The sequence below is a fragment of the Schistocerca americana genome, chromosome 1 (genome assembly GCF_021461395.2).
Source record: "Schistocerca americana isolate TAMUIC-IGC-003095 chromosome 1, iqSchAmer2.1, whole genome shotgun sequence".
Taxonomy (NCBI): domain Eukaryota; kingdom Metazoa; phylum Arthropoda; class Insecta; order Orthoptera; family Acrididae; genus Schistocerca; species Schistocerca americana.
Window position 1 is genome coordinate 595686681 of NC_060119.1, and position 26417 is coordinate 595713097.

Sequence of the window (26417 nt, forward strand, 5' to 3'; positions counted from 1 at the left end):
AAGAAGGAGAAACATCCACCAGAATGTTTTGCTGATGGATTCAAGAGGGTCATACACGACACCGTTTAGGATCTCAGTGGTCCTACACAACTAAGTACCCAAGAGGACATACATATATAATTTATTCAGCTGTGTGGGATCATAGAGCTGTGTCACGTACTTGAGTCAGGAAATACATTTTTTTGCAACGAGATAAGTATCCACGTAGACAGTGCGAAGGCATCTGAAATATCATGGGCTGTCAGCATAGTGACCATTGTAGTGGCTTCCCGTGGCACAGCAGCAGAGAATGGCACACCAACAGTGCTGTGCTTGTCCACAACTCTGGACACATTGTCTTTTCTGATGAGTCTAGGTTAGGATTTCTGTACAACGCCATGATAGACATGTCCATGTGTAGAGGCTCTGGGGAGAAAGAACTGTGGCGTACTGCAGCCACCACCATCATAGCCCAGCACCTGCCGCGATGATAAGATGTGGCCTCGGGTACACAACACAATCACCTCTGGTTCACATAGCTGGTATTTGGGCATCAGGTGTTACATTTCTAACTTCTTAAGCTGGTAGCAGTGCCCTACCTTTGAGGTGCCCGTGATGTCATCTTTCAATGAGATAAAAGAAGACATACGACCCGTATGCAGTATTAACGTATCTTGATACAGTATGTGTTTGACTGTTGCCCTGACCTGCACATTCTCCAGATTTCTCACCTCGAAAACATCTGTTTGTGGGTTGCCAAGAGACAGTCATGCCACCATTTGTGAGCCGCTATGGTTGATGAACGCGGGCATAGAACTGAAGCAGCATGGAATGACATACCTGTATCTGCCATGCAGCATGGAATGACGTACCTGTATCTGTCATCTGAGCTCACTTCAACTCGGTGTCCAGACAGGTTAGAACCACTGTTGCTGCCAGATGTGGCTGCTCTGTGTACTAAATATCATATGCTGAGGCCACATATCGTCTATAGATTTAATCAGGTATTCTTCCTGCTACATTGTATATGCACAATAAGTCAAATTTTGTTATTTTTCAATCCTTTCTTGTGCTGCAGTTTTAATGGCCAGCAATGTAGCTTGTAGTTTATGGTAGGTATCCTGAAGAAACGTAACTATTGAGCAATAGAGAGGTGGATAAGACTAGAAGAAGTAGAATCCACTAGTTTCTTAGGTATTACCGTGGGTAACTAGCTGAATGTGAAACAACAAATTAATTCTGCCTGTAAGAAACTCAGCTCCATCATATTTATAATGAGGCAGCTAGCACAGAATGAAAACAAACAGCTTCTCTGCACAGTATACCCTGGACTCTTTGAACCGTATCTAAGGCATGGAGTGGTAGTGAGGGGAAATTCAAACATACAAGAAATAAAAAGGGCACTCACATTTTTTCTAGGGGGGGGGGGGGGGGGGGAGCAGTTAGAATCATATTAAGAAGAAAGACTTCTGAAACATTCAGAAACAGCTTCAAAAGACTACGTATCTTAACTTTTTCCTGCTTGTACATATATAAAACTATACTATATGTCACAAAAGATAGTGTAGAGTGTACTACAAATGCTAGTGTACACACCCACAACACACAGAGGAAGAATGACATATGAAGCATACCTCACTGACTGACAGTGCTGGAAAAAGGACCTCACTACTGAGGTACCAAATTACTAAGAAGTTTGCCTAAAAAACTGCGTGACAACGTACATGACACTAAATTTTCAAAGAACCTAAAAGACTACCCGGTGGAAAAGGAATTTTACAGTGTTGATGAGTACTGTTCACATTAAATTTGTAAGTATTGTTAATTATAATCAATGATGTTAGAATGGTTTGGAAGGATGTGATAATGAAGGTTTTTGTATTTTTGACATGTCCTATATTACATGTACATTCACATTACACCATGTAATCCTACAGGATCAAATAAAATTAAGTTCAATTCAATATGTTATCTGCACATTCCATTAATTTAACAGTTAGTATTAGAGATTTTTCAAAATCAGTAGTATGTATGGTATCCATATTGGGATAAGGAAATGATCTTCGAGGTAGGCCTTGTAGTATTCTGCATTGCCAATCATCTCACATGTCAAACAAATCTATGGCCCCAAAGGTATGAAGTAGCCTGCAGATACCTTGATTAATGTGCCTGGAATTCTAAGAGACAATTTTGGCCATTATTATGTTGACTTTTACATAATCATGCACAGCTGATACATAAGAAGGACTACTGTGAAGAAGCTCCGCTAGACATACACAGTTGTTAATATTGCACAAACACGGCTTCTAGTTGAAGACTCTGAGGTGGAGCCACCCCAGAAGGTGAATTAAAATACAGGGTGTCCCAGGTATCTTGTCCACCCAAAATATCTCTGGAACAATAACAGCTATTGGAAAACGACTTTCACCGGTATCAATGTAGGGCTAGGGCCCATGAATGTACATATTTGGAAACATTCTAAAACGAAAGCATATGTGTTTTTTAACACAAACTTATGTTTTTTTAAATGGACCTCCTATATTTTTTCTTCAGCAATCCATAGCGTGACAAAGCACATACACAATGGCGTTGATTGCATCGCAATATTCCCATTACATCCCGAGATATTGAGACGCGAAGTTGACGCTTGAAACACCTGACATGCACTACTAGCCCACGTCCTGAGGCTCAGGCGTGAACCCCATGCTGCCCGTAATTGCGATGTGATTGACATGTGTAATCACACCTCCATACTTATCAAGAGGTCCGAAATGAATAATACGGTCTGCTGCCATCAACTCTAATAAGCACATATTGGTTTCCCTCTTGCACTTTTAGTCCACTCGCTCGTTTCACTAAAACCATCAACATGAATTTTACTATTACGAGTGAATGATTAACTGTCACTTGCGCTAGATCTACAGTAAAGTAAAGTTTTAACGTTGAACGGCATTACCTTTTTAGTAACGGATTAACAATAAGCGAAGTTAACTTTGTGACTAATGTTGCGGTACACAGATATGTTTCAGAACCGCATCACCCCTAGCCTATGGGATAAATACCTGCTGGAATGTACGACGTTAATGCAGGATGGCAGCAGACCGTATTATTCGTTTCGGACCTCTTGATAAGTATGGAAGTGTGATTACGCATGTCAATCACATCGCGATTACGGGCAGCATGGGGTTCACGCCTGAGCCTCAGGACGTGCGCTAGCAGCGCATGTCGGGTGTTTCAAGCGTCAACTTCGCGTCTTAATATCTCGGGATGTAATGGGAATACTCCGATGCAATCAACGCCATTGTCTATGTGCTTTGTCATGCTATGTATTGCTGAAGAAAAAATATAGGAGGTCCATTTAAAAAAAACATAAGTTTGTGTTAAAAAACACATCTGCTTTCGTTTTAGAATGTTTCCAAATATGTACATTCATGGGCCCCAGCCCTACATTGATACCGGTGAAAGTCCTTTTCCAATATCTGTTATTGTTCCAGAGATATTTTGGGTGGACAAGATAGCTGGGACACCCTGTATATCTTTTAGTAATGTAGTACAAATTTTGAATATTTTCCACTTGAATTTAAATAACGGCAAACTACTTGTTTAAACTGTTGATATCAATCGATGTTTTTCAAACAGGTAATAGCTTGAAACTTCCTGGCAGATAAAAACTGTGTGCCGGACCGAAACTCGAACTCAGGACCTTTGCCTTTCACGGGCAAGTGCTGTACCAACTGAGTTACCCAAGCACGACTCACGCCCCATCCCCACAGCTTTAATACCACCAGTACCTCGTCTCCTACCTTCCAAACTTCACAGAAGCTCTCCAGGAAGTTTCATATCAGCGCACACTCTGCTGTAGAGTGAAAATTTCATTCTAGGTAATAGCTTGTCTTGAGGTTGCTCCTTGAAATGCCAGTTATCTCTGTGTATTGGCATGTTCACTAGTTGGGTTTTCCTAGCCATTTTAAAACAGTGACCAGTTTTCTCATTGTAATATAAGAGAAACTTGTCAATCACATGCATTGTAAATGACGAGTGCAACACTAACAACAGGTCAATAGAGCACCTTAAAATACACATTCTCATAAAGTCAGTTCTAGGCCTCAAAACCAGAATGAAAGTATTGATATTTCTAAATTATTGTGGAAGTAACTGAAATTGTTATACTTCACAGCTGCAATGCATTAATGGATGTCATTCATTCCAGGTTCGAGATCGAGTGGATATGTATAAAGGAGTGGGCATTAACCTCAATGACCCGTATGAAAATTTCCGTAAAAGTAAGGGACAAGCGTTTATCAACCGTATGAAAGCAAGGGCCGAGGAAAGGTTATAGTGCTGATATGCAGACTCGGTAAGAACATTATGTTTTATATTGTTGCCCATTTTATTTTTGTACTTTATTTGTCTTGCAACTGAATGATGTTACACAAATTGCATTGCTATTGCTGTTGTGGTAGTTGTCTTCAGTGCAAACATAGCTTTGATGCAGCTCTCCACACTATTCTGTGCTGTGTGTAAAGCCTCTTCACTTCTGCATAACTACTGCAACCTACATCCATTTGAACCTGCTTACTGTAGTCAAACCTTTGTCTCCCTGTATAATTTTTACCCTCACACTACTCTCTGTTACCAAATTACTGATTCCCTCATGCCTCAGGATGTACATTCTATTGCCGAGTCAGCTTCAGATGATTTCCTTAAGGGTGCGAGTGTTGTTGCCAGCTTTCAACTGTAACGTACAAACAACTGCATGTGAAACAGTGGTTTTTTAATAGAGCTGTGGCAGCACTGAGGCATTGCCATAGAGATATTTACAACATGACATTACATGACTGGTTGAGGTAGACATGGGAAGCAGCTGTGCTGAGCTCACTGCAGCTGTCTGGGATGTTCTTACACAGCCTCAACTGCAGCAAGTGGATCCCTTCCTTCAGCTACCTTGTGTTATAAATTTCTTTTGTCTCTAATTTGATTCAGTAATATTTTCATTTATTATTATTCAATCTACCCATATAATCATCAGTCCTCTTCTGTAGCACCACACCTCAAAAGCTTCTATTCTCTTGTCTGTACTGTTTATCATCCACATTTCACTTCTATATTCTTTAGTTCCCCTACATTCCGTTACCCATGTTTTACTTTTGTTGAAATTCATATTATAACCTCATTTCAACTGATCTTCCAATTCTTTGCTGTCCAGTTTCATTGGAAAACCTCAAACTTCATATTCCTGGTTATGTCTTATTGCCAGCAGAAATATTGCTTATGTGGATGTAGATATTCTGTCCATAACTGCTGCATGACTGTTGATTTTTCCCACAGTGGCAGCTGCCAGAGTGGTTGGCACATTGTAGGAACTGCATGTGACGTCTCTTATATATGAATGGCCAAGTGGAATTACAGTTTTTCTTGACAGTACATCTTTGTGTTAGGTCCAGTTGGTGACGTTGATAGAGCATCTGTGTTTTCATATTTGGTAGCAGTTCTAACTGTGTGTCATAATTAAAAGAACTCAAGATATTACCCACATCTGTTATCATTTGACCACGTTTTCTGGAACTCAAAAGAAATTAATAATGGGTGATGATCTGTGACAAGATGAAACTTATAGATGTTGTTAACAGTTGCTAATACTTCTTTCTCAATTTTTACTTTACACGAGCTGCATTTAGTGTTTTTGATTTGTATGTGATGGGCCATTCAAATCCATTGGGAATCTTAAGAGGCAATTAGTTCCCATGCCATACAGTAATGTGTCTGTCACCAGCACCAAACATTCTATTTGTATGTGGTTCTTATTGATTTGAATCTGACCTTTAGTATCAAGAGCATTGTTTTGCAATATCATGTCCAAGGAACATTATACCTTTCTTTTTCTGTTGCTTAAGAGCAAGAAGCTGGCTAGGTATTTGGTGTGATCTTGTAATAGTAATACACTTTTTACCAAAAAATGTTGCACTTCCTTCAAATTGCACCACTGTGAATTTTCTCTCTAGCTGTTAGCTAGTCATTTGTTAGTTTCATCCATCGTTACAGATGTTACCAAAATATTTTGTATTTTCATGAAAAAAAAAAATGTACTTTGCTCAGATTATGTTTTAAGCCTGTTGCTTCTAACTGAACAGGATGCGTAAATTTTTTTGGGATTCATCCTGAATAAGCATCTACAGTATCAGATTTTGAGAAACGTTAGCCTCCCACTCTTTACAAGTTATGACTAACAAACTTCTCCAGTGACATTACATGTTGAAGCAATCTCTCCCCCCCCCCCCCCCCCCCCCCCCCCCTCTCTCTCTCTCTCTCTCTCTCTCTCTCTCTCTCTCTCTCTCTCTCTCTCTCTCTCTCACACACACACACACACACACACACACACACACACACACACACTCACTCTCATCCTGACTCCTTTAAAATAGCATTTGTAAGTGCAGCTGCTCTGTAGCATGAGTGGCGTACTTGTTCACACAGACCATCCTGAAAAGTTGAATCATAATTGATCCAGATCATGAAACCGTACTGAACTTATATCAAAGCTGTGTGCTGAATGGCGGATCCAGAAGTCATATATACTCCAAACCAAATATGCTTTTCCACAAAAGGACACCTGTTTGCCCAGTGTAACGGTGGGGAGCTTAACCACCTAATTTAGAATGGAATTTGGGACACCTGTGGTCTACAGATCAACAAATTACATTCAAGGTTATGCATAAATAACTGAACAACATTTTTGTGGTTGATAGTCAGCCTTCCATGACTATCATTCTGTTTATGGCTACAGGAATATTAGAAAAGGAGATGTCAAATGTGTCTTATAATAATGTATATAACTAGGGACCTGAAAAATTTGCGTCTTGCAATAAATGTGCCTATAGATGTGAATTCTGCCTCAGATTGCAGTAATGCAAAATTGCCTAGTAGACACTATTTCATAGTGATTTGTATCTAGATGAACTATTTTATCAGATATAGTTTGAAATCTTTATTTTCCACTTATAAATTTCAAAAATGTAACCAATTTTCAATTCCTGATTTTGCACATCATCTGGCAAAACACAATTTGGGAAGCTAATATATGAACATGATTGCTAAATTAAAAGTGCATAAAAGAAATGACATATCAATGTACTTGGTGTTCAGCTGCCATGTCAGTTGTGGGCAATAGAATGGTCTGTATTAGATACACATAGAGAAATGCAATGTTGGACTCAGCTGGGAGACCTAGCATCTTGGAACAAAGATATATGCACATTTGTCTGCTGGCTAAAGTTCAAAAGTTGGTATGATGCAGACACTTCCATGGCAATTTTAAGTGGTGGTTGTTTTGAACTGTATCAAACACCAATAGTGGTCAGCCCTGAATTACCTCATGTACAATACTGCCAACCTCAGCATGCAATTGCATGGAGGCCTTTACTGAATGCTTTGAGTTGTGTATTGCTCATTGTTTCTTTGCTAATTTTGAAAAGAGCGAAAAGTGAATGATATGCTATCAGAAATATACTTACGTGCAAATTTTGAGCGTAATCCAGAAATGAAGAATTTTAACAGTTGCTGCTGCAGCCATGTTTAAAATCTTGAGAAATGAAAGCCTTTATCCTGAGCAAGATATTCATCGGGTTACAGAACATAGTAATGCTCACTAAAAATCAATTGGCATGCTCCAGTGCTTAAACTTTTAGTTAGAAAGAAATTGTATAATGGAAGATACACACCAAACAATTTGACACAGACAGGCATTATGGTCTTCAAAATGTTGCATCTCATTTCTCTGTGTCTCTTGGCATTAACAGTACTTCCCCAACCGCCAACTTGGGAGTGAAGCTCCTCATGTCCATATAGCATGATGCATGCCAAAACCAGGACACCACCAACATCACCAAACTAGTCTCTTTCGTGGTGTTCCTGTTGAATCAGTGATGTGAGTAATTCTGCAAACTAAGGAGGAATTCTTCTATGAAGAATGCATTATTCCACTTGTTTATGCTCAAATCTCAATTTTGTTGGCTTCACAATAAATGGATATGCCACTGCAGTGCTCTGGGTGGCCAAAAAATAGTTCATCTGCAAACTATGATGATATTATGAAAAGGATAGATTGCTACTCACCATATAGAGAAGATGCTGAGTCGCAGACAGGAACTATGAAAAGACTGTTATACATTTAAGCTTTTGGCCAAAAGGCCTTCTTCTCAAGTAGAAAAGACACACACAGATTCGCACGAACACAACTCTCACACACATGCCTGCTCCATCTGGCGACTGAGGCCAGGCTCAGTGGCCAGAAAGAGTAACCATGTGTGTGTGACTTGTGCTTACATGAATGTGTGCGTCTTTTCTACTTACGAAGAAGAGTTTCCGTCCAAAAGCTTAAATGTATAGCAGTCCTTTTATAGTGCCTGTCTGAGTCTCACATCTCTTCTATATGGTGAGTAAGAATCTATTCTTTTCATAATATTATCATTATTCCTTCCTGGATTTTCCATTGTTTGATTTCATCTGGAAACTGCGACTCTTTAGGCTGTCATACACTCTCAAGACAATTTTCTTGCAAGCATGAAGCTAATGCTAAAAATTGCTCCAATGGTCATTGGCATAACAAGGGTATGGCAGCCAGTGTGGAGTTTCGTGACAAGCAAAAATTGGTGGAAAGGCAGAAAGAAATGGGAAGATAGGGTGTTTAATCAGAATGGAGAAGAATAAGAAAACAGCTGTCTCCCTATTAAAGAGATGTTGTACTTTCACTTGTTATGGCTTTGCGTAGGTTGTCAGAGAAACAGTGAAGGAGGATGGCAGTGTGACTTTGGGCTATGTTTTTTATCATTTGAAGTGTATCATATAAAAAAGAATTTCTGAAATGCAATCTTTTATTTCTTTGTAAAGTCTTGTTTATTTCAATGAATAAGTAAACAGGATGATCAATCATGAGGTCTGAGGGATGGGGGAGAAGGCACACCAAACTGTAGCAACGACTGGTTGCAGGAAAAAATACGTAATTATATTACTTTAAGGCAGTGTTTTTGTTTTTATGACTTACTAAAGGCATTTTACGTTGTATGTTCCTGTCTTGTTAATAGATCATATCTTTGTGTCATATTCAGTATATCAGTATGAAGACTGTCTATGTCTACTGCTTCAAAATATACAAAACCGTAAATCAGGGTCCAGATTGTGTCTGTGTGGCACTGTGTCTGAAACCTTATGGAGACGTGACACCCAGTTCATAATGACTATACACATACAGCTAAGACATTGCAAGCCAAATGCACTGATTTCATTGCAAACGGGGAGTGTTCCTTTTTTACACTGACTGCTCACCATTTTTCTTCTTATTTTCGCCATTTCGCAGTTATGCTTAATTTTGTTACGGTGATGTAGTGATTGTAGCTGTGCATACCATCTGCAATGATTTTGCGCATTATGTGGTATATACTGTTGTGTGTGGCACTGCGTCTGAAACCTTATGGAGACGTGACACCCAGTTCATAATGACTATACACATACAGCTAAGACATTGCAAGCCAAATGCATAACAAGATGCGAGGGGGGGGGGGGGGGGGGGGGTGTCTTTTAGTCTGAACTTCTGTCATAAATACAGTGTCAAGCATGTAGTACTATTTTTCATACTTCGCTTCATTTTCAGTCCATCTCAATCAAATATTTTGACTGTGTGAATGTAATCCTTTTTTTCTTTTTTTTATTACAGGAAGTGATGAGACTAATGCATGTAAAATATAAATATATGAGACAAATGGGATAATCATCGTGAGAGAGAGAGAGAGAGATCACTTTCTGCAACTACTGTGCTACTGTGTATCTATAGTTTAAAATGTGAACTAAATCAAATGTACATTTGATGTGACTGTTCTACAGCTGAAAAGTTTGCATTTTTAAATGTGTGTTCAAAGTATTTGAACATTCGTCATCTCTTCTTAAATATATGACTTAAAACAAATCCTGATTTTACTTTTCTCTGTGCATAAATGTGCTAAGAATAAATTTAAATAATTTCCATTTATCCATAGAGACTGTTTATAATAATAATAATAATAATTATTATTATTATTATTATTATTATTATCATTATCATCATCATCATCATCTTTTTGCTACGGTCACAGGTTCGAATCCTGCCTCGGGCATGGATGTGTGTGATGTCTTTAGGTTAGTTAGGTTTAAGTAGTTCTAAGTTCTAGGGGACTGATGACCACAGAAGTTAAGTCCCATAGTGCTCAGAGCCATTTGAACCATCATCATCTTTTTAGGGTGTAGTATTATGCCATTCATACAAGGAAACATCAGTCAACAGTAATAAGGTGGCAAGTGATCTATGGTAAAGAATTTGTGATGTTCACTTTTTCAAGAACTATCTAATTTACACTAACTCCCTACTGATGAGTGATTGTCCTTCATTTTGACTAGGCCAGAATAAGAGGATAAGATGTGTGTGACATTTATGACACAGCATAAGATGTGACGAATGGAGAAGATTTCAAAACTAGAGTGCCATGTTGACACTGCAGAAACTAATACTAGATAATGTAGAGAACTGAAGTGCATATAGAAAATATAATTAATTTTTACAACAAGCTACACAGTTGTGGTGCCCTGTCGAAGCAATTGCAGGCAAGGGTACAAGGTGGCTCACGCTTTCACAGAACATGTGCCATAGTACTGTCCAGCAGGTAACTTGTATTAGCCATGTTTGCACTCATGAGGCAGTGTTGAAATAGTCTGAATTAGGGAAGTCGTGTCTTTCTCACCAATTCAAGACACCCTGTATGGTATGTTCAGCAGTCCTGATGGTGTAAAGGGGACTCTGATGATAAAATATTACATAAGAACATTTATAAGGAAACAGTCTATTTCCATGTTAATAGAAACATGAGTTAATTTCGTTTTTCTTTTATTCTGTGAATATAGATATTAGTTTTCTTTTATGGCAGGTTACCTGTATGGAGTGCTGACATCGTTCATTCTACTGTTGTAACTTGCTGTTTGCACTACAGGTAGTGGTGGTCTGTATACACCCAAATACTGATCATTTATGGCAAGCTATACTGAACCCCGTGAGTTCACCATCTTGAACAATGATGGTGGGAAATAGTGAAGTTCATAGTCAACCCAATAAACTGTAGGGCTCCAGGGAGTCAACAAAATGTGTATATAAATAATAGAATTGGAGGGGACCAGCTACTTGCCCCCCACTGTTCGCATAATTGCACTTGACATGAGATAGCTTCCCTAAAGGGCAGTGTAAGTTATGGGTACCCACTGTTACACCAGAATCAGTATTCTGGGCAAGCCAGTCCATTTCAAGAATGTTATTGTCCACAAACTATTGCTCCAGAGATGCTGCTTTATGACAGGTGGCCATGCTGCTATAAGTGATTGTCATCTCTGAACTGTTCCTCCAGTGTATGCAGTACAGAATGCTGATAAATGTGTTCACATCCTTCTGTATTTAGTGTTTTGTTAAGTGTAATAAGGGTACCATGCTCTAACCATGGAAAATGCTTCTACACCGTAACACCACTTCACTGTTTGCAGTACGTGTGAGGCAGGCAAAATTCTCTCCAAGCATTTGCCACATCCAAACCTTTTCATTGGATTGCTGAGGGTATAGCGTGATTCATCTCTCTGAACAGTTGTGTCCAGCCATCCACTATCCAACAGCATAACTTGTTACATCACCTCAAGTGTCAGCACTGACTACAGAAATATGTGGCTTACAAGGAGCTGCTTCACTGTTGAAACCCAATATTTTCAACTCCCTATACACAGACATTGTGCTGGCTGGACTGCTGGTGCACTTTGGAACTCAAGAACTATTCCTTCTGATCATTTCCTGCAATTTCTTACAAACATTCTTCGTAGTGCTTGACAATCCTTGCCTCTCAGTACGTGAGTGTGCCTTATTTTGGTTTAGCTGTGATTGTATCTTCACATTCACATCACCAACAGTCCTCTTCACAGCTTTAGGAGGAGTTGAAGTGCCCCTGAATTGGAGTGTTACTCTTGTGGATCATGATGAGTTTGTTGTTCACATGACCTCCAATGAGACCCTGAGCTCTCCTGACCAAACCATTCTGCTGTTACTGTTTCTTTACTGACAACACATCTCACTGCCTGTCAAGTCTGCCTCATGTAACATCTGGTGGTCAGTTCCACATTTCATAGGAGTGTCTGTATGCTTTTGATCAGACACTGTAGGTTCAAAATGTTGCTATATTTGAACCTCCATCATTGTTTATAAAGCTTTCTGTCATATTTATTTGGATAGACTACTTAATTACACTGCCCAAGAAACAAAGTCTGCACCACAATACTGGTCTTTTCATGTCTTATTTCACAGTTACATTCCAGGCAGTCTAAATGACAGCTAATTTGCTTGGCTGAGTCAATCAGATGTGACACTGATTTTTCTTGCTCTTCTTCTCCACACAACATGTCATACTGTTATGGAACTGACCTACATCTGGTGTTTTGAGATGTAGACAGTCTTAACATTACAGAGCAGTCTTTTTGAAAGTTATTGTTCTTTCTTGGTCCTGAAGTCTTCCACTTGCATTGTCGATTTGTCACAATGTCTGCTTGATTTGTTAATATGATTATTAATTCCCTTAAGACACTTCTTCTAGGTGTTTTAGTTCTGCAGCAAGTTTGTGCTTATCTGACTCTTATGTACACTACTGGACATTAAAATTGCTACACCAAGAAGAAATGCAGATGATAAACGGGTATTCATTGAACAAATATATTGTACCAGAAGTGACGTGTGATTACATTTTCACGCAATTTGAGTGCATAGATCCTGAAAAATCAGTACCCAGAACAACCACCTCTGGCCATGATAATGGCCTTGATGCGCCTGGGCATTGAGTCAAACAGAGCTTGGATGGCGTGTACAGGTACAGCTGCCCATGCAGCTTCAACACTATACCACAGTTCATCAAGAGTAGTGACTGGCATATTGTGATGAGCCAGTTGCTCGGCCACCATTGACGAGATGTTTTCAATTGGTGAGAGATCTGGAGAATGTACTGGCCAGGGTAGCAGTCGAACATTTTCTGTATCCAGAAAGGCCCGTACAAGACCTGCAACATGCGGTCGTGCATTATCCTGCTGAAATGCAGGGTTTCGCAGGGATCAAATGAAGGGGAGAGCCACGGGTCGTAACACATCTGAAATGTAACGTCCACTGTTCAAAGTGCCGTCAATGCGAAAAAGAGGTGACCGCGACGTGTAAGCAATGGCACCCCATACCATCACGCCGGGTGACACGCCAGTATGGCGATGACGAATACACGCTTCCAATGTGCGTTCACCGCGATGTCGCCAAACATGGATGCGACCATCATGATGCTGTAAACAGAACCTGGATTCATCCGAAAAATTGACGTTTTGCCATTCGTGCACCTAGGTGCTCCTGTCTGTGATGCAGCGTCAAGGGTAACCGCAGCCATGGTCTCCGAGCTGATAGTCCATGCTGCTGCAAACGTCGTCAAACTGTTTGTGCAGATGCTTGTTGTCTCGCAAACGTCCCCATCTGTTGACTCAGGGATCAAGACGTGGCTGCACGATCCGTTACAGCCATGCGATTAAGATGCCTGTCATCTCGACTGCTAGTGATACGAGGCCATTGGGATCCAGCACGGTGTTCCGTATTATCCACCTGAACTCACCGATTCCATATTCTGCTAACAGTCATTGGATCTTGACCAACGCGAGCAGCAGTGTCGCGATACGATAAACCGCAATCGCAATAGTGTACAATCCGACCTTTATCAAAGTCGGAAACGTGATGGTATGCATTTCTCCTCCTTACACGAGGCATCACAACAACGTTTCGCCATGCAACACCGGTCAACTGCTGTTTGTGTATGAGAAATCGGTTGGAAACTTCCCTTATGTCAGCTCGTTGTAGGTGTCGCCACCGGCACCAGTCATGTGTGAATGCTCTGAAAAACTAATCATTTGCATATCACAGCATCTTCTTCCTATCGGTTAAATTTCGCGTCTGCAGCACGTCATCTTCGTGGTGTAGCAATTTTAATGACCAGTAGTGCATATATTTGATTAGTTATTTATGTCCTAGAGTTCCTGAACTATATACAAAGAATTTAGTGATTTATGTTCTTGAATTGCTGAAGTATAGAGAGAGAATTTACAAAGAAGAAACAACTTTTTCTTCATTAAGAAACACTATCCCCCAAAACTGATAACTTTTTAACAGTATACTACATTAATTGAAGGTTTTGCTTTTCTGATCATGCTGGATGTAGGATGCAGATTTCTTTTCCTACATTGCGAAGCCAACCACATTTGTGGAAAAATCAAGTACACAAAAACCTGATGTACTACTTGATGACTGTATACATATTATCTGCCTCTTGATTCAAACAAAATGTATGAGAACTAATATGGCATGCACTAAACCATATATTCCCAAAATAATGTACAGAGAGAGAGTGAGTGAGTTTGACAGCTCACTGAAGAGCAATATACCATCTTCTTATTAATATTATCTCTCTCTCTCTCTCTCTCTGAATTTTTTAGCAACAAATATTGACTCCCGTTATACAGCTGTGATTTACACATTGGAGTGCTACAGATAATTTGCTGGAGGTCTCAACTGGTGATATTCTATCCATAAAAAAATTAATGTGTCATCACTGAAATTATAAATAGCTGTTTCAGTACTATAGCTGTTTCAGTACTATACTCCTTCTCAAAATATGAATACACTCTATGATCAGTTTAGTAACCCAATATTTCATAGTTGAGATAACTTTCCTTTACGAATTGAGTTGACAGTGGAACTCTGCAATCCTATGCAAGAAGATTACATCAAGAGCCAAATTATGATGGACCTAAGTTTCTCTGTATAAATTTTCTTTTAAGCTCTATTGAAATGACATATTTCAGCAGAACAGACATATCATTTATAAATGTGATCTCACACGAAATAGCAAATGATTCCGTGAGTTACTGTTCTCCAACCAATCTGTAATTACACACTTTTACCTAAGTCAGGAAGAGTTACAAACTACAAAAAGTCTTCATCTGGTCTTATTCTATGGTGAAGTTGCATGCTCACTATCCAAGAAGGTTGTAGAACATAACCATATACAGACAAAACTAGAAGTCATTAAAAAAATTAAATATGCATACTTGCTTATCTGACTTTTTATGGAAGTGGTGGTGATGGAAGATGCCACATAAGCCAGGGACATTTTGCTTTAAAGAAGAGCAGAATTCAGTTCTCTAATTAAACAGTGGAGGTTATTCACTGTCTTTAATCATTACACTTGTTATATAGAGACCTAACAATGGCATGTATTGATGGTATGAAAAAAGACAGTTACATTCAGTGCGCGCGTACACACACCACACAGAGGGGGGAGGCACCATAATTTTCCACCCATCGCATCGCATCCAGTGTCCTCAGTTCTATGTTGGATGTATTTCAATCATCCTATATGGTTTTCACATCCTACAGCTCTCTGTATCACCATGGAAGTTATTTCCTGATATTTTAATGCATCTACTTCATCCTGTCCCTTCTTCTTGTCAGTGTTTTCCATATGTCCCTATCTTTGTCTGTTCTGTGGAGAATCTCCTCATTCCTTAACAGTCCACCTAATCTTCATCGTCTTTCTGCTGCACCACTACATCCATGAGTCATTACCATACAATTTTGTGCTCCAAACATATATTCTTAGAATTTCCTTCCTCGGATTAAGGCCAGTGTTCAATACTAACAGATTTGTCTTGGCCAGCAATATCCCCTTTGCCCCTGCTAATCTGTTTGCTTCATCTGATGTGTTATTTTGCTTTCAATTTAGCAGAATGCCTTAACATTGTCTACCTTTTGATGTTAAGTGTATCGCTAATCTCATTTTTGCCACTTCTCATTACTTTCGTATTTCTTTCTGTTTTCTCTCAATCTGTAGTGTGTACTCCAATAGACTGTCCATCCCATTAATCACACTGTGTAATTCTCCTTCACTATCGCTGAAGATAGCAAAGTTGTCAGTGAATCTTATCATTGATATCCTTTCCCTCAGAATTTTAATCCTGATCTTGAAACTTTCTTGTCTAAGTGGCAATGAAATGGAAACAAGACAGAGGGAAAAAAGGTAACCAAACTGTTCCTTATTTGAAAAGAAATCACCATGACCATTAATACATCTCACTGTGAGACAAGACAGTCAGTGACTTCATAGAAAAATGTGCAGTTGCCTAAGAAAGCATGATTTCATCTGGCATGCACCTCTTCATCCAAAGCAAATAACCAGCCACAAATGTCTTTCTTCAGGGCTCCAAATATATGGAATCACATGGGGAGAGGTCAGGACCATATGGAGGGGTGGGGGCTGGCCCACTTATTGCCAAGATGGTTTTAAATACACTACAGAAGTTTCACTGGGAAGCCAATCTCTCCCCATGCGATTTACACATTTTGGAGACCTGAAGAAAGCTATCCGTATATATTGATTTGCTTTCGGATGAAGAGGTGGGTGCCAGAGTACAGTCATGGTTCCATAGACAACAGAAAACATTTTTGTATGAAGGCATTGACCATCTTGTCTCACAGTGGGATAAATGTCTACGGTGATTACTTAAGAAATAAGTAACAGTTAACTTTTTTTTCTACCTGTCTTGTTTAAATTTGACAGGCCCATATGTCACTGTCATTGTTTCTTCGGTGTATAAAATGAACTACGGTAGAGTAAGTATGGTGTGCGCGTATGTGGAGACAGTGTTTGCGCAGCAGTCGCCAACATAGTGTAACTGAGGCGGAATAAGGGGAACCAGCCCGCATTTGCCGAGGGAGTTGGAAAACTGCCTTAAAAACATTCCTAAAGCTGGAAAGCACGCCGGATCTCGACACTAATCTGCCAGGCAGATTCGTGCCAGGAACCAGCACAACTTCCCTCTCAGAAAGCAGCGTGGTAGACTGTGCGGGCAACAATAGGGGTGATAGACTACATCCATATCTTCCACCCTTTTGCACCGAGCACTTTGTTCTTGGTCTTCCAGTCTTACTGATCCCTCTCAGTTCTTGTACATATTGTATATTATCTGTCTTTCCCTATGGATTACTCCTATTTTTCAGCTGTTAATGTGATTGTCCAACAGTTCTTGCACTTCTCTGCCTGCTGTCATTGGGGTTGTGTGAATGATATTTTTATGAAAATCTGGTGGTATGTCTCCATACTCATAGAGTCTGTATACCAACTTGAATAGTTGCTTGATTGCCATTGCCCCAAATCACTTCCAAAATTCTGAAGGAACCCCGAACCCCTTCTGCCATATTTGATCACAGGTCTTCCAAAACTCTGCTAAATTCAGTTTCTATTGCTAGATCACCCTGCATCTTCCATATTGGGTCCCCTTTCTCCCTCAATCACATTTTCAGACAAATCTTCCTCCTGTTGTTGACACCCTTGCTTTTAACATTGCCAAAGATTGTTTTAACTTTTGAATCTGCTGAATTAATTCTTTTGACAACCATTTCTTTTGATTTCTCTTCATTTTTCCTAGATCCATTTCACCTCGGTTTCAGTGCATCACCCATTTATTCACAGTAGAAGGAAAAAGAGAGATTGCTACTCACTGTGTAGACAACACGTTGAGTTGCAGTTATGTACAATGAAAATACATTTGCAATTTAGCCTTTACCCAAAGCCTCCCTCATAAAATGAAATACACACATTCAATCACACATGCAAGTGCACACACACATGACTGCAATCTGTGGTAGCTTGGGCTGGAAGTCATGTTCAGGAGGGGAGGGGGGGGGGGGGGACACCTTGAACTACTAGAGACTGGCTGTTCGTAATTACAGGACGTTTATGTTCTATATAAATGATTATCATTTCAGTCACCTTGGTTCAGCATGTTTCCTGTTCCTGGTAGACACAGGGTCCCACCATGGGACCTGATAACTAGTTCCATGCGTGATAGTATCGATGTTTAAGAGGTGCAAATGGCGTCCTGTGGTATGGCCATCCATGCTTCATTCACATGGTTCCAATGTTCATCTGTGGTGTTATTCACATAGGACACAGTGCCCTCGACATCCACCAACTGTGATTTGTGGTTTGTGTTAGATTGTTGGTCAGTTTTGGAATAGCCATGCTGGGAGGCAGCCCAATAGCTAACACAGAGTACGAATCAGCATGAAATTTATGTAATGAGAGATAATTACTACTTGCAGTACTAGAATTACAGCATGGATTCTTACGAAACTAAATTGGTGCCATGTAGTGTAAGAAAAATACAATGCAACGTACAAATACTACGGTCACAAAAATGAATAGTGTATACAGGATAATTTTTCCTACTCTGTCCGTGGAGACTTTTAGAATGTCTGATTTTGCAGCAAACTTGGTACTTAACAAATAGTCAATTGTTTGATTATTACAGATATGTATTTAATAGAAGTTGTGACGAAGCAAGCGGAGATAATTTTACTTTCGCTCTTGTTTTGCCATCTGCCACCTTAAATTTGTTTTTGCAGTTTTAACTAATTACCATTAACATACGTGAGTGTAATCTGCATTTTCATGAAAGAGAAAGGTTGGCCCTCAGTTTTAAAAAATATAACACCAGATCTAATTAGTGCTTAATTTTATATGTGTAATTGATTTTCTAATTTTTTCTGACTATTCCTAGTTAGTATCTTTTGTTATAGGGTGAAATCAGAAACTATTTCGTAAATTGAATTCTCTTGTTGACACACAAACAAATTTAAAATTATGTACTAAGTATAAACATTTGGAGGAACAACTAATAGTATTCTTAAAGGATTTATTTGGCTCTATTCGAAAACATATTAGTAAAGCCAGCCCTTAATTAATTCCAAAGTAATTAACAGTTTTGTCAAAAGTATTGTTTGCATAATGATATGTGTTAATTTCATGATTTAAACAAATAATTCGGCCTAACTGTTGTAGTAGAAGAAACTGTTAAAAAGACAGAATTTTTCGATGTATTCAGTTAATGTAATGAGTTAAGTTTTAGTTGTAATTTCTGTAAATATAACTTTGAACAATGTGTAGTTTCAGCACCTATTATTGTGAGAATATATAAGGGCCCGATTTTTTATCTCGGGTCAGTCAGTCCATAGCCGAGTTTCAAATGAGGAACCTGCGTTGGTTAGAACAACAACAATGCATCAACTTAACAGTGAAGTAATAAGTGTTACACCAATAGGCCATGTGTTAAAACAATGATAGTGTCTGCTCCATACTTACCTTCCTATTCTTCAAGAACTGTGAACTTTGTGGTTAGGTTTTTACTGTTCATAAATGTTCAACAATAAACTACTGTAGCAGTATGTGGATGATTGCCTGCTACCTATTAATGAGGCTTATTGGAAGTTAAGTAATGGTGCACAGGCCATATTATTGTGAAAAGTGGAAGTAAACAACTGTGTAACACAAATGTGCACCTGTCGGCTTCATCTTTTACAGTAGACAGTACTGCACTTCTACCCCCTATTTTTTCAGCCAGTACATCGACACTGAGGAAATCAACTAAGAAATAAAGAAAGAAGACGAACCATCACAAAGTCACTATTAGATTGCACTGATATCATCATGCAGTCTATCCACTAAATCTTGATGATTAGCACGTATATATTTTAAGATGTCTTGCCGGGTGGAAGAACCTACTGCCTCTTCCTATGACTGCAGGAAGGCAAAAGTCATGCTTATGAATGAATCTTGGAATATTTTGGCTTAATAAATAAAAATATTTTTGCGGCTATAATGATTTGTAATATATATATTTTTTCTTGCGTTTTTATACACACATAGCATTTACTACACACATTGTTGATGCATGAGTAAAAATTACATGTCCTTCTTAGAGAGATCTTAAACATAAGTACTCTGAAGTGAGATTGAAACAAAAGTTGTTAAAAAAATTGAATATTCTCTGGACATCACTCTTCTGTTACAAAGTTAATTTTAAAAGCCTATCTTTGCCATCTTCTGTGGCAATGTACAGATTTCGTATTACTAACTAGGAAAAGAAAACATTCATACAAATTAATAATGAGAAAAAATAAAAAGATATGATATTGGGATCTAGTTGTTTAGGTATTACACAGTTGCCTTCCATTGTACACTGACAGTGTATAGAGGTGTACAGTGTTAGGTAGCATCATATGATTAATTGGTTGCTATCTTATTACCGATGGGGGGGGAGTCAAAGCCCTTTATTTCTTGGGCTTTTAGACAGACTTATGTCATGTTAAGTAGAGATGTCAGCATTGCTTATTATATCTACATATACTAATACAGATAATTAAAAGGAAAACAAGTTATAAAAAAGGGTACAAATGTCAAATACTGTGCACATTCAACAACGCTTGGTTTAGTCGTGTCTCTTTCATTATTGCACCCATGGCAAGTAGTTGGCGGCCTGGCCCTGGGACTTTAATGGTTGCATACTCACTGAATACTTTTTAACTCGTGCATGTCCATTTCACATGGAGTGAAACAGGAAAGTCGTCGTATGTTGCACAGTGGATTCCTCCAGAAATATTTGTTTATTTCTTGAAAACGGTGTGTGTGCTTGTGGTTATTTCGATGCTTTGACAGAAGATCTCCAATTTTATGGCCCAGGACCCATTGTTTACGTGTTGTAACGTGTTTATTCAGCAATGAGAAAATCCGCCGATCAGCACCCGCCAGGAAGGTAAGTTCCTTATAAAACACTTCTCTATTTATTCAGAGTTGAGTGTAGTTTAGTAAAAAATTTTGTAGGTTTGCACATGCATATTTTTGGAAAAAAAAAAAATCACTTTTACACAGGTTCCTTGCCTAACTGCCATCCAACTCTATTAATCCTTATTTTGCATAAAGTGTCTGGTTTTGTATGCTGTTACTCTTTAAACAAATCATTATTTACATAGTTACAATTTTAATACATTCATATATATTACATATTATTGCCAACATTCCACTAACACTTACTTCATACTGAGTTTCATTTCCGGGAATAGTTAAAACACTACATTAGCCTTGACTATTTTCATAAACAGTCATATCAGTTTAGTTTGTAAATAATAGATTCATTTACATTCATATTGTAGAATAAACATGTGTAACCTCAGTTACATCAATCATCCTTATATACATATATACATCCCTATGTTTGGGTATCATAAATCTTTACATAAGAAACATTATACATAATTCCTTTCATATTGTTCATGGAAGCTTGTTATTTATTTATGGAGCAGGTGGAAAGCATCGGCATCTATTTCAAATACAATATGCGCTGCTTGCCTAACTACGCTTAGCATCACCTCCATGAATGGAGGAAGGAATCTATGAGTGGCGTTTGAAAAGTCCATGCAAAAATAAAAACTATTTATGTGTTCGGGGTAAACCTTTTTTTTATTTTTCGACATAGTCTCCTCTTAGACTAATACACTTCATCCAACGCTGTTCTGATTTATGGTCCCTTCTGAAAAATAGGAATTGTCCAAGTCTGCAAAATAACTATTAGTTGCTGCAATCACCTCCTCGTTTGAATAAAATCTTTGTCCCGCCAGCCGTTTCTTCAAATTGGGACATAAATAACAGTCCAAGGGAGCCAAGTCTGGAGAATAGGGGGGGAGGGGGGGGGGAGGAGGATGTGAAATGAGTTGGAATCCTATTTACATTAATTTTGCAACCACAACTGCTGAGGTGTGTGCTGGTGCATTGTCGTAATGAAAAAGGACATTTTTGTGGTCCAATCACCGGTGTTTTTCTTGCAGTTCGGTTTTCAAATGATCCAATAACAATGAATAATATGCACCTGTAATACTTTTACCCTGTTCCAGATAGTCGATGAGGATAATCCCTTGCGAATCCCAAAAGACAGTCGCCATAACCTTTCCAGCCAAAGGAATGGTCTTCACATTTTTTGGTACAGATTCTCCCTCGGTAACCCATTGTTTAGATTGTTGTTTGGTCTCAGGATTATAGTAATGTATCCGTGTTTCATCCACAGTGACAAAATGATGCTTGAAGTCCTGTGGATTCTTCTGAACAGCTGCAAACCATCCTTGCAACACTTCACATGATTCCGTTTTTGGTCAAGCGTGAGCAATCACGGAACCCATCTTGCAGATAGCTTCCTCATGTCCAAATGTTTATACAAAATATTATTTAACTCTTCTGTCATCCATTACCATATCATGGATTTCATCAATGATTTCTGGAGTCGTAACCTCCACAGGGCATCCAGAATGTTCAGCAGCACTTGTGCTTGTATGGCCACTCCGAAAATTTTGAAACCACTTATAAACTGTTCTAATCAAAGGTGCACAGCCGCTGTAATGTTTATCTTTAGTCTCCTGAGGCGTTTTGCCTTTAATAAAGTAATGTTTAATCGCCACATGAAATTCTTTTTCATCCATTTTGTGATAATCACTCGACTTCCTCGATTCACACAAATGCAAAACACAAAGAAATAGACCAATATGGCTGAAACTTGGTGTGCGTTCTTTCCAAAGATTCTACTAACTACACATGACCTCGATACCATCTCTCGGACTCTGCACAGACTTTTCAAACGTCCCTTGTATTTGACTATAGGTGCATCAGATTACTAAGGAAAGGATACATAACTCATATATCATGTTACAAGAAGACGCTCACTCAGCATTATTCATGGTAGATTCTTGTTATGTTCCCACTTCATGAAATAGGCATTTTTTACTCCAGACAATGTGTAGTTTAACTATTCATGATGTGTTTAATTTCCATAAATGTCGTCGTTTATAATGATCACGGACACGCACACACACACACACACACACACACACACACACAGGTACCATGCCACTCTCAAAGCTTATCGTCTCTTCTTCCACACCATGTCGATGCACTGGTCATTGAAAAGAAAAAACTTAAAACTAAATGTGTAGTAGCTCAGTAGCCACTGATTCAGTCTTTCTTTTACGTCAGTATGCAGCCGTTTTATTTGCCTGTTCTGTCCGGCACATCACCAGCTTCACTTAACTTTACCCTGTAAAGAGAAGTATCCACAAAATTCTATAAAGTGTGAGATATTTATGCTCCTCATCTGTATATCCTGCTTTAATCTTAGCTGTCATTGTTCATGTCCTTAAATGTATCTTACACATTCACTTTCTGTACATATCTGTATTAGTAGGTTAACATTATTATTTTATGTAGATATTACTCATAGTCCCTTGTACATTTCCTTAATTCTTTCTTCCTATATGTATATAATTCTTAAAAATATGAGTGTGGGTAAGTTACATTTAATTATGTTAGCTGGCTGTCATTTAACATGTCAGCTATCTAATAATTAAACTTCCTGTGGCTGTATTTACACGCGCACAAGCGTGAGTCATCGCTTTCACCTCGTCTGCTGACGTAGCTCACCGTTGCGATTACACCACAGCATGTATCACGAGTTCTGCTCTGCTTTGCTTTGCTGCTTCTCGCATCAAGTGAAGCGCTGTATCATTTAATATCTCTCTGTTTCACTCACCTGCTACTTTATATATCAAAATACAAGTAAAATCTCTTATATCTAAACATGCTTCCTTAACACTAGCATTCAAAATAAAACAGAAATTAAATTACTATTGCGTACACTATGTACAGTCAATTTCAGTAAAAATACTTGTCAAAAATGTGTATTCCATAAATGCCTTTAAGTCCTTGTCAGGGTAGAGACCTTTGTCTCGACCTGTCCTGTCGTAGATCAGTCTATAAGCTTCAGGATATGGGATTTTGGAAATTATATAGGGTACTGTAAAAGTAATTGCCACTTTTTTTTAACTTCCCTATTTTTGTTGTCTTAGGATGGTTTGTAACAGAATTCATTGGCCTTCACTAAACTTTGTAAAATACTTCAGGTTCTGATTGTAGATTTTCTTCCTATATTCAGCCCTGTTTTCCAGTGTGATTACTGCTTGTTTAGTTTTCTCCTCTAATGTCATTTCCACTGCCGGTATTTTTGATAGGAGTGACTCCCATTCATCCTTTTGTCTCGTGTAAAACACTAATTCATTTGGTGTGAAACCAGTGGAAAAATTTGTAAGATTGTTAATGACCTGCTTGAAAAGTGTGACACATTCTATCCATTTTGTGTGTGTGCACGGTGTGTATATTCTTATGAACCATTAAATTCCTTGAATACTCTTTCTATGGGCAATGTCTTGGATTGGAATCTTGATACTAAGATGTGTTTTATGTCCTAAATTGCTTCCATTTCTGTCCTATAAAATATCAGGCACTATCATTAAGTATCACTTGTGGCTTTCCTATGCTCCTCAAGTAATCTTCTTTGATACTTTTCTTGATGGACGTTGCTGTTGCACTACGTACAGTGCACATCTTAGTATGCTTTGTAAAAACATCATATAGTGCTACAACATATCTTACTCCACCCTTGCCTCTTGGATAGGGGCCAGCCACATCCAGAGACACTGAATCTAGAGGTTTGTTAGTTAAAATCACCTTCTGACACACTATACATTTTCGTAGTACTTGAAGTACTCATCATCTCAAATTTGGAAAGTAGCTATGTTTACCTATCTTCTCTGTACATTTACTTACGCCTTAGTGTCCCTACACTTCATGGGTGTACACTATGAATTCCGCAATGTACTTCTCAGGAAGACAAACACACCATTGTTCTGAATCAGGATGTTTGCGATGGAATAAAACACCTTTATATTCCTGTACCACATATTTACCTGTTCATTGCCTGTGTTAGCTTTTGTTTAAGCTTGCTCCAGTCCTGTTGTTGCATGGTTTTCATTTGTTTACAAAACTTACTGTAGTCAGATTGCAGTATTTTACTTTGCATAAAAAAAATTCTTACCTCAGAGTCCTGTTCCAAAAATTCACCAAAGTCATCTAGACCTTGAAGTAACCATGATAGAGCAACTACTCAAATTTTTCAAATGCCCAGACTACTGCCAAACTTTCTAATTCTGGTACAGAGTATGATCTTGCTGCCTCATTTAATGTGCGGCTAGCGAAACTAATTACCTTTGGCAATATCCTACCGTCTTCCTGTCTCATCTGGAACAGACATGCCCCCAGACCCTGCGAGGAGGCGACTGCACAGACAGAAGTTCTCCTCCATATTGGGGTGGCTAAGTATATTTGCATTTATTAATGCCTCTTTCTTCTTCTTCTTCTTCTTCTTCTTCTTCTGCTGCTGCTGCTGCTACTTGTTCATTAATGGATGTTGGCAACCCCATGTTGCAGCTTTCTTCTGTGAACTGCAGTATGTAACAGCTGGTCTACACTTCGAGTTCTTGTCCACTGCTTTATATTGTCCAACCAGGATGTTCTTCACCTTTGTCTTCTTTTTCCTTCAATCTTCCCGTCTATTATTAACTGCAGAAGCATATATTTGGTGTTCCATACTATATGTCCTAGGTATGCAGTTTTTCTTCTTTTAAGCACTGTCAACATATCTTGCTGCTTGTTCATTCGTTCCAGTACTTTTGTGCTGGTTATTCTTGCAGTCCACATTATTCTAAGCATTCTGTGATAAATACACATTTCAAAAGCCTCTAACTTCTTCGTTGTTGTCATATTTAGTGCCCATCAATGCCTCTTTAATATTATTGAAATCCTTTTGGCCCTTGTCATCCCGCAGCCATGGTTTCTTTTTGGGTAATAAATTAAGCAGGGCATCACTGTTCATCAGTTGTTTGGGTATGAACTTAGGGATAAATAACACTAATCCTAAATAAGCTTTAGGTGTTTCTTGCTCCTAGGTGCAGGACAAATGCGTATGGTGTGTGTGTGTGTGTGTGTGTGTGTGTGTGTGTGTGTGTGTTGGGGCTTACAGGCGCTCAACGTCGAAGTCATCAGTACCCTGACACACATTAAAAGAAATGAATGTGGACAAATTTAGTAAAATGGAAGCATACATGCCAAGAAAGTGGTAAAAAATGCAAAATGCTGTATAAGAAAATAAAACGTAAGGAAAATGAGAAAGGAGCATCAAGGATGCCACAGGAAATTGTCACTGGCTGGCCATTTATGTAAAATATTGGCGAACCAGTCATCCTGTGAACAAATTAAGACTCTCTCCCTAAAATCTTGTGAAAAACATTGGACAAGTCACAGAACTTTAAAACTTTAACCACATTCGTTTGAGTATTTCCTAAAGGAGACGGCAGATGTGGTGGCAAGTAAGCCGCAGCTTGCTGGTCAGAAAATAAAACATGGCACACAGTGACCTGGACGCCACATGTACCATACATTGGAGGGTCCTCTCGCTGGAGCAGGAAGCCATGTCTCATAAGACTGTGGCCTATCTGAAGCCAAGTAAGGAGAACCTCGTCCCGCCTACGGGGCTGGAAAGAAGTACACCACAAACACGTCATGGGCTTGAGTAAACGGAGCTTATTGTCCGTCATTTCC

At 38.8% G+C, this 26417-nt stretch overlaps 1 protein-coding gene across 6 annotated transcripts in view; it reads left to right on the forward strand.

Moving 5' to 3' along the window:
• LOC124606870 (calcium homeostasis endoplasmic reticulum protein) overlaps nucleotides 1–26417 on the forward strand; it is a 377438-nt gene that overhangs the window by 323518 nt on the left and 27503 nt on the right. For 5 of the 6 annotated variants that reach the window (XM_047139002.1, XM_047138963.1, XM_047138994.1 and 2 more), the window contains 2 exons: nucleotides 4190–4336; nucleotides 9689–9937. In XM_047139002.1, the coding sequence (XP_046994958.1) occupies nucleotides 4190–4318 (129 nt within the window). In that variant the 3' untranslated portion in view covers nucleotides 4319–4336; nucleotides 9689–9937. Of the gene's footprint in view, nucleotides 1–4189; nucleotides 4337–9688; nucleotides 9938–26417 lie in introns of those variants that run through there. The other variant, XM_047138971.1, reaches the window with a different exon arrangement.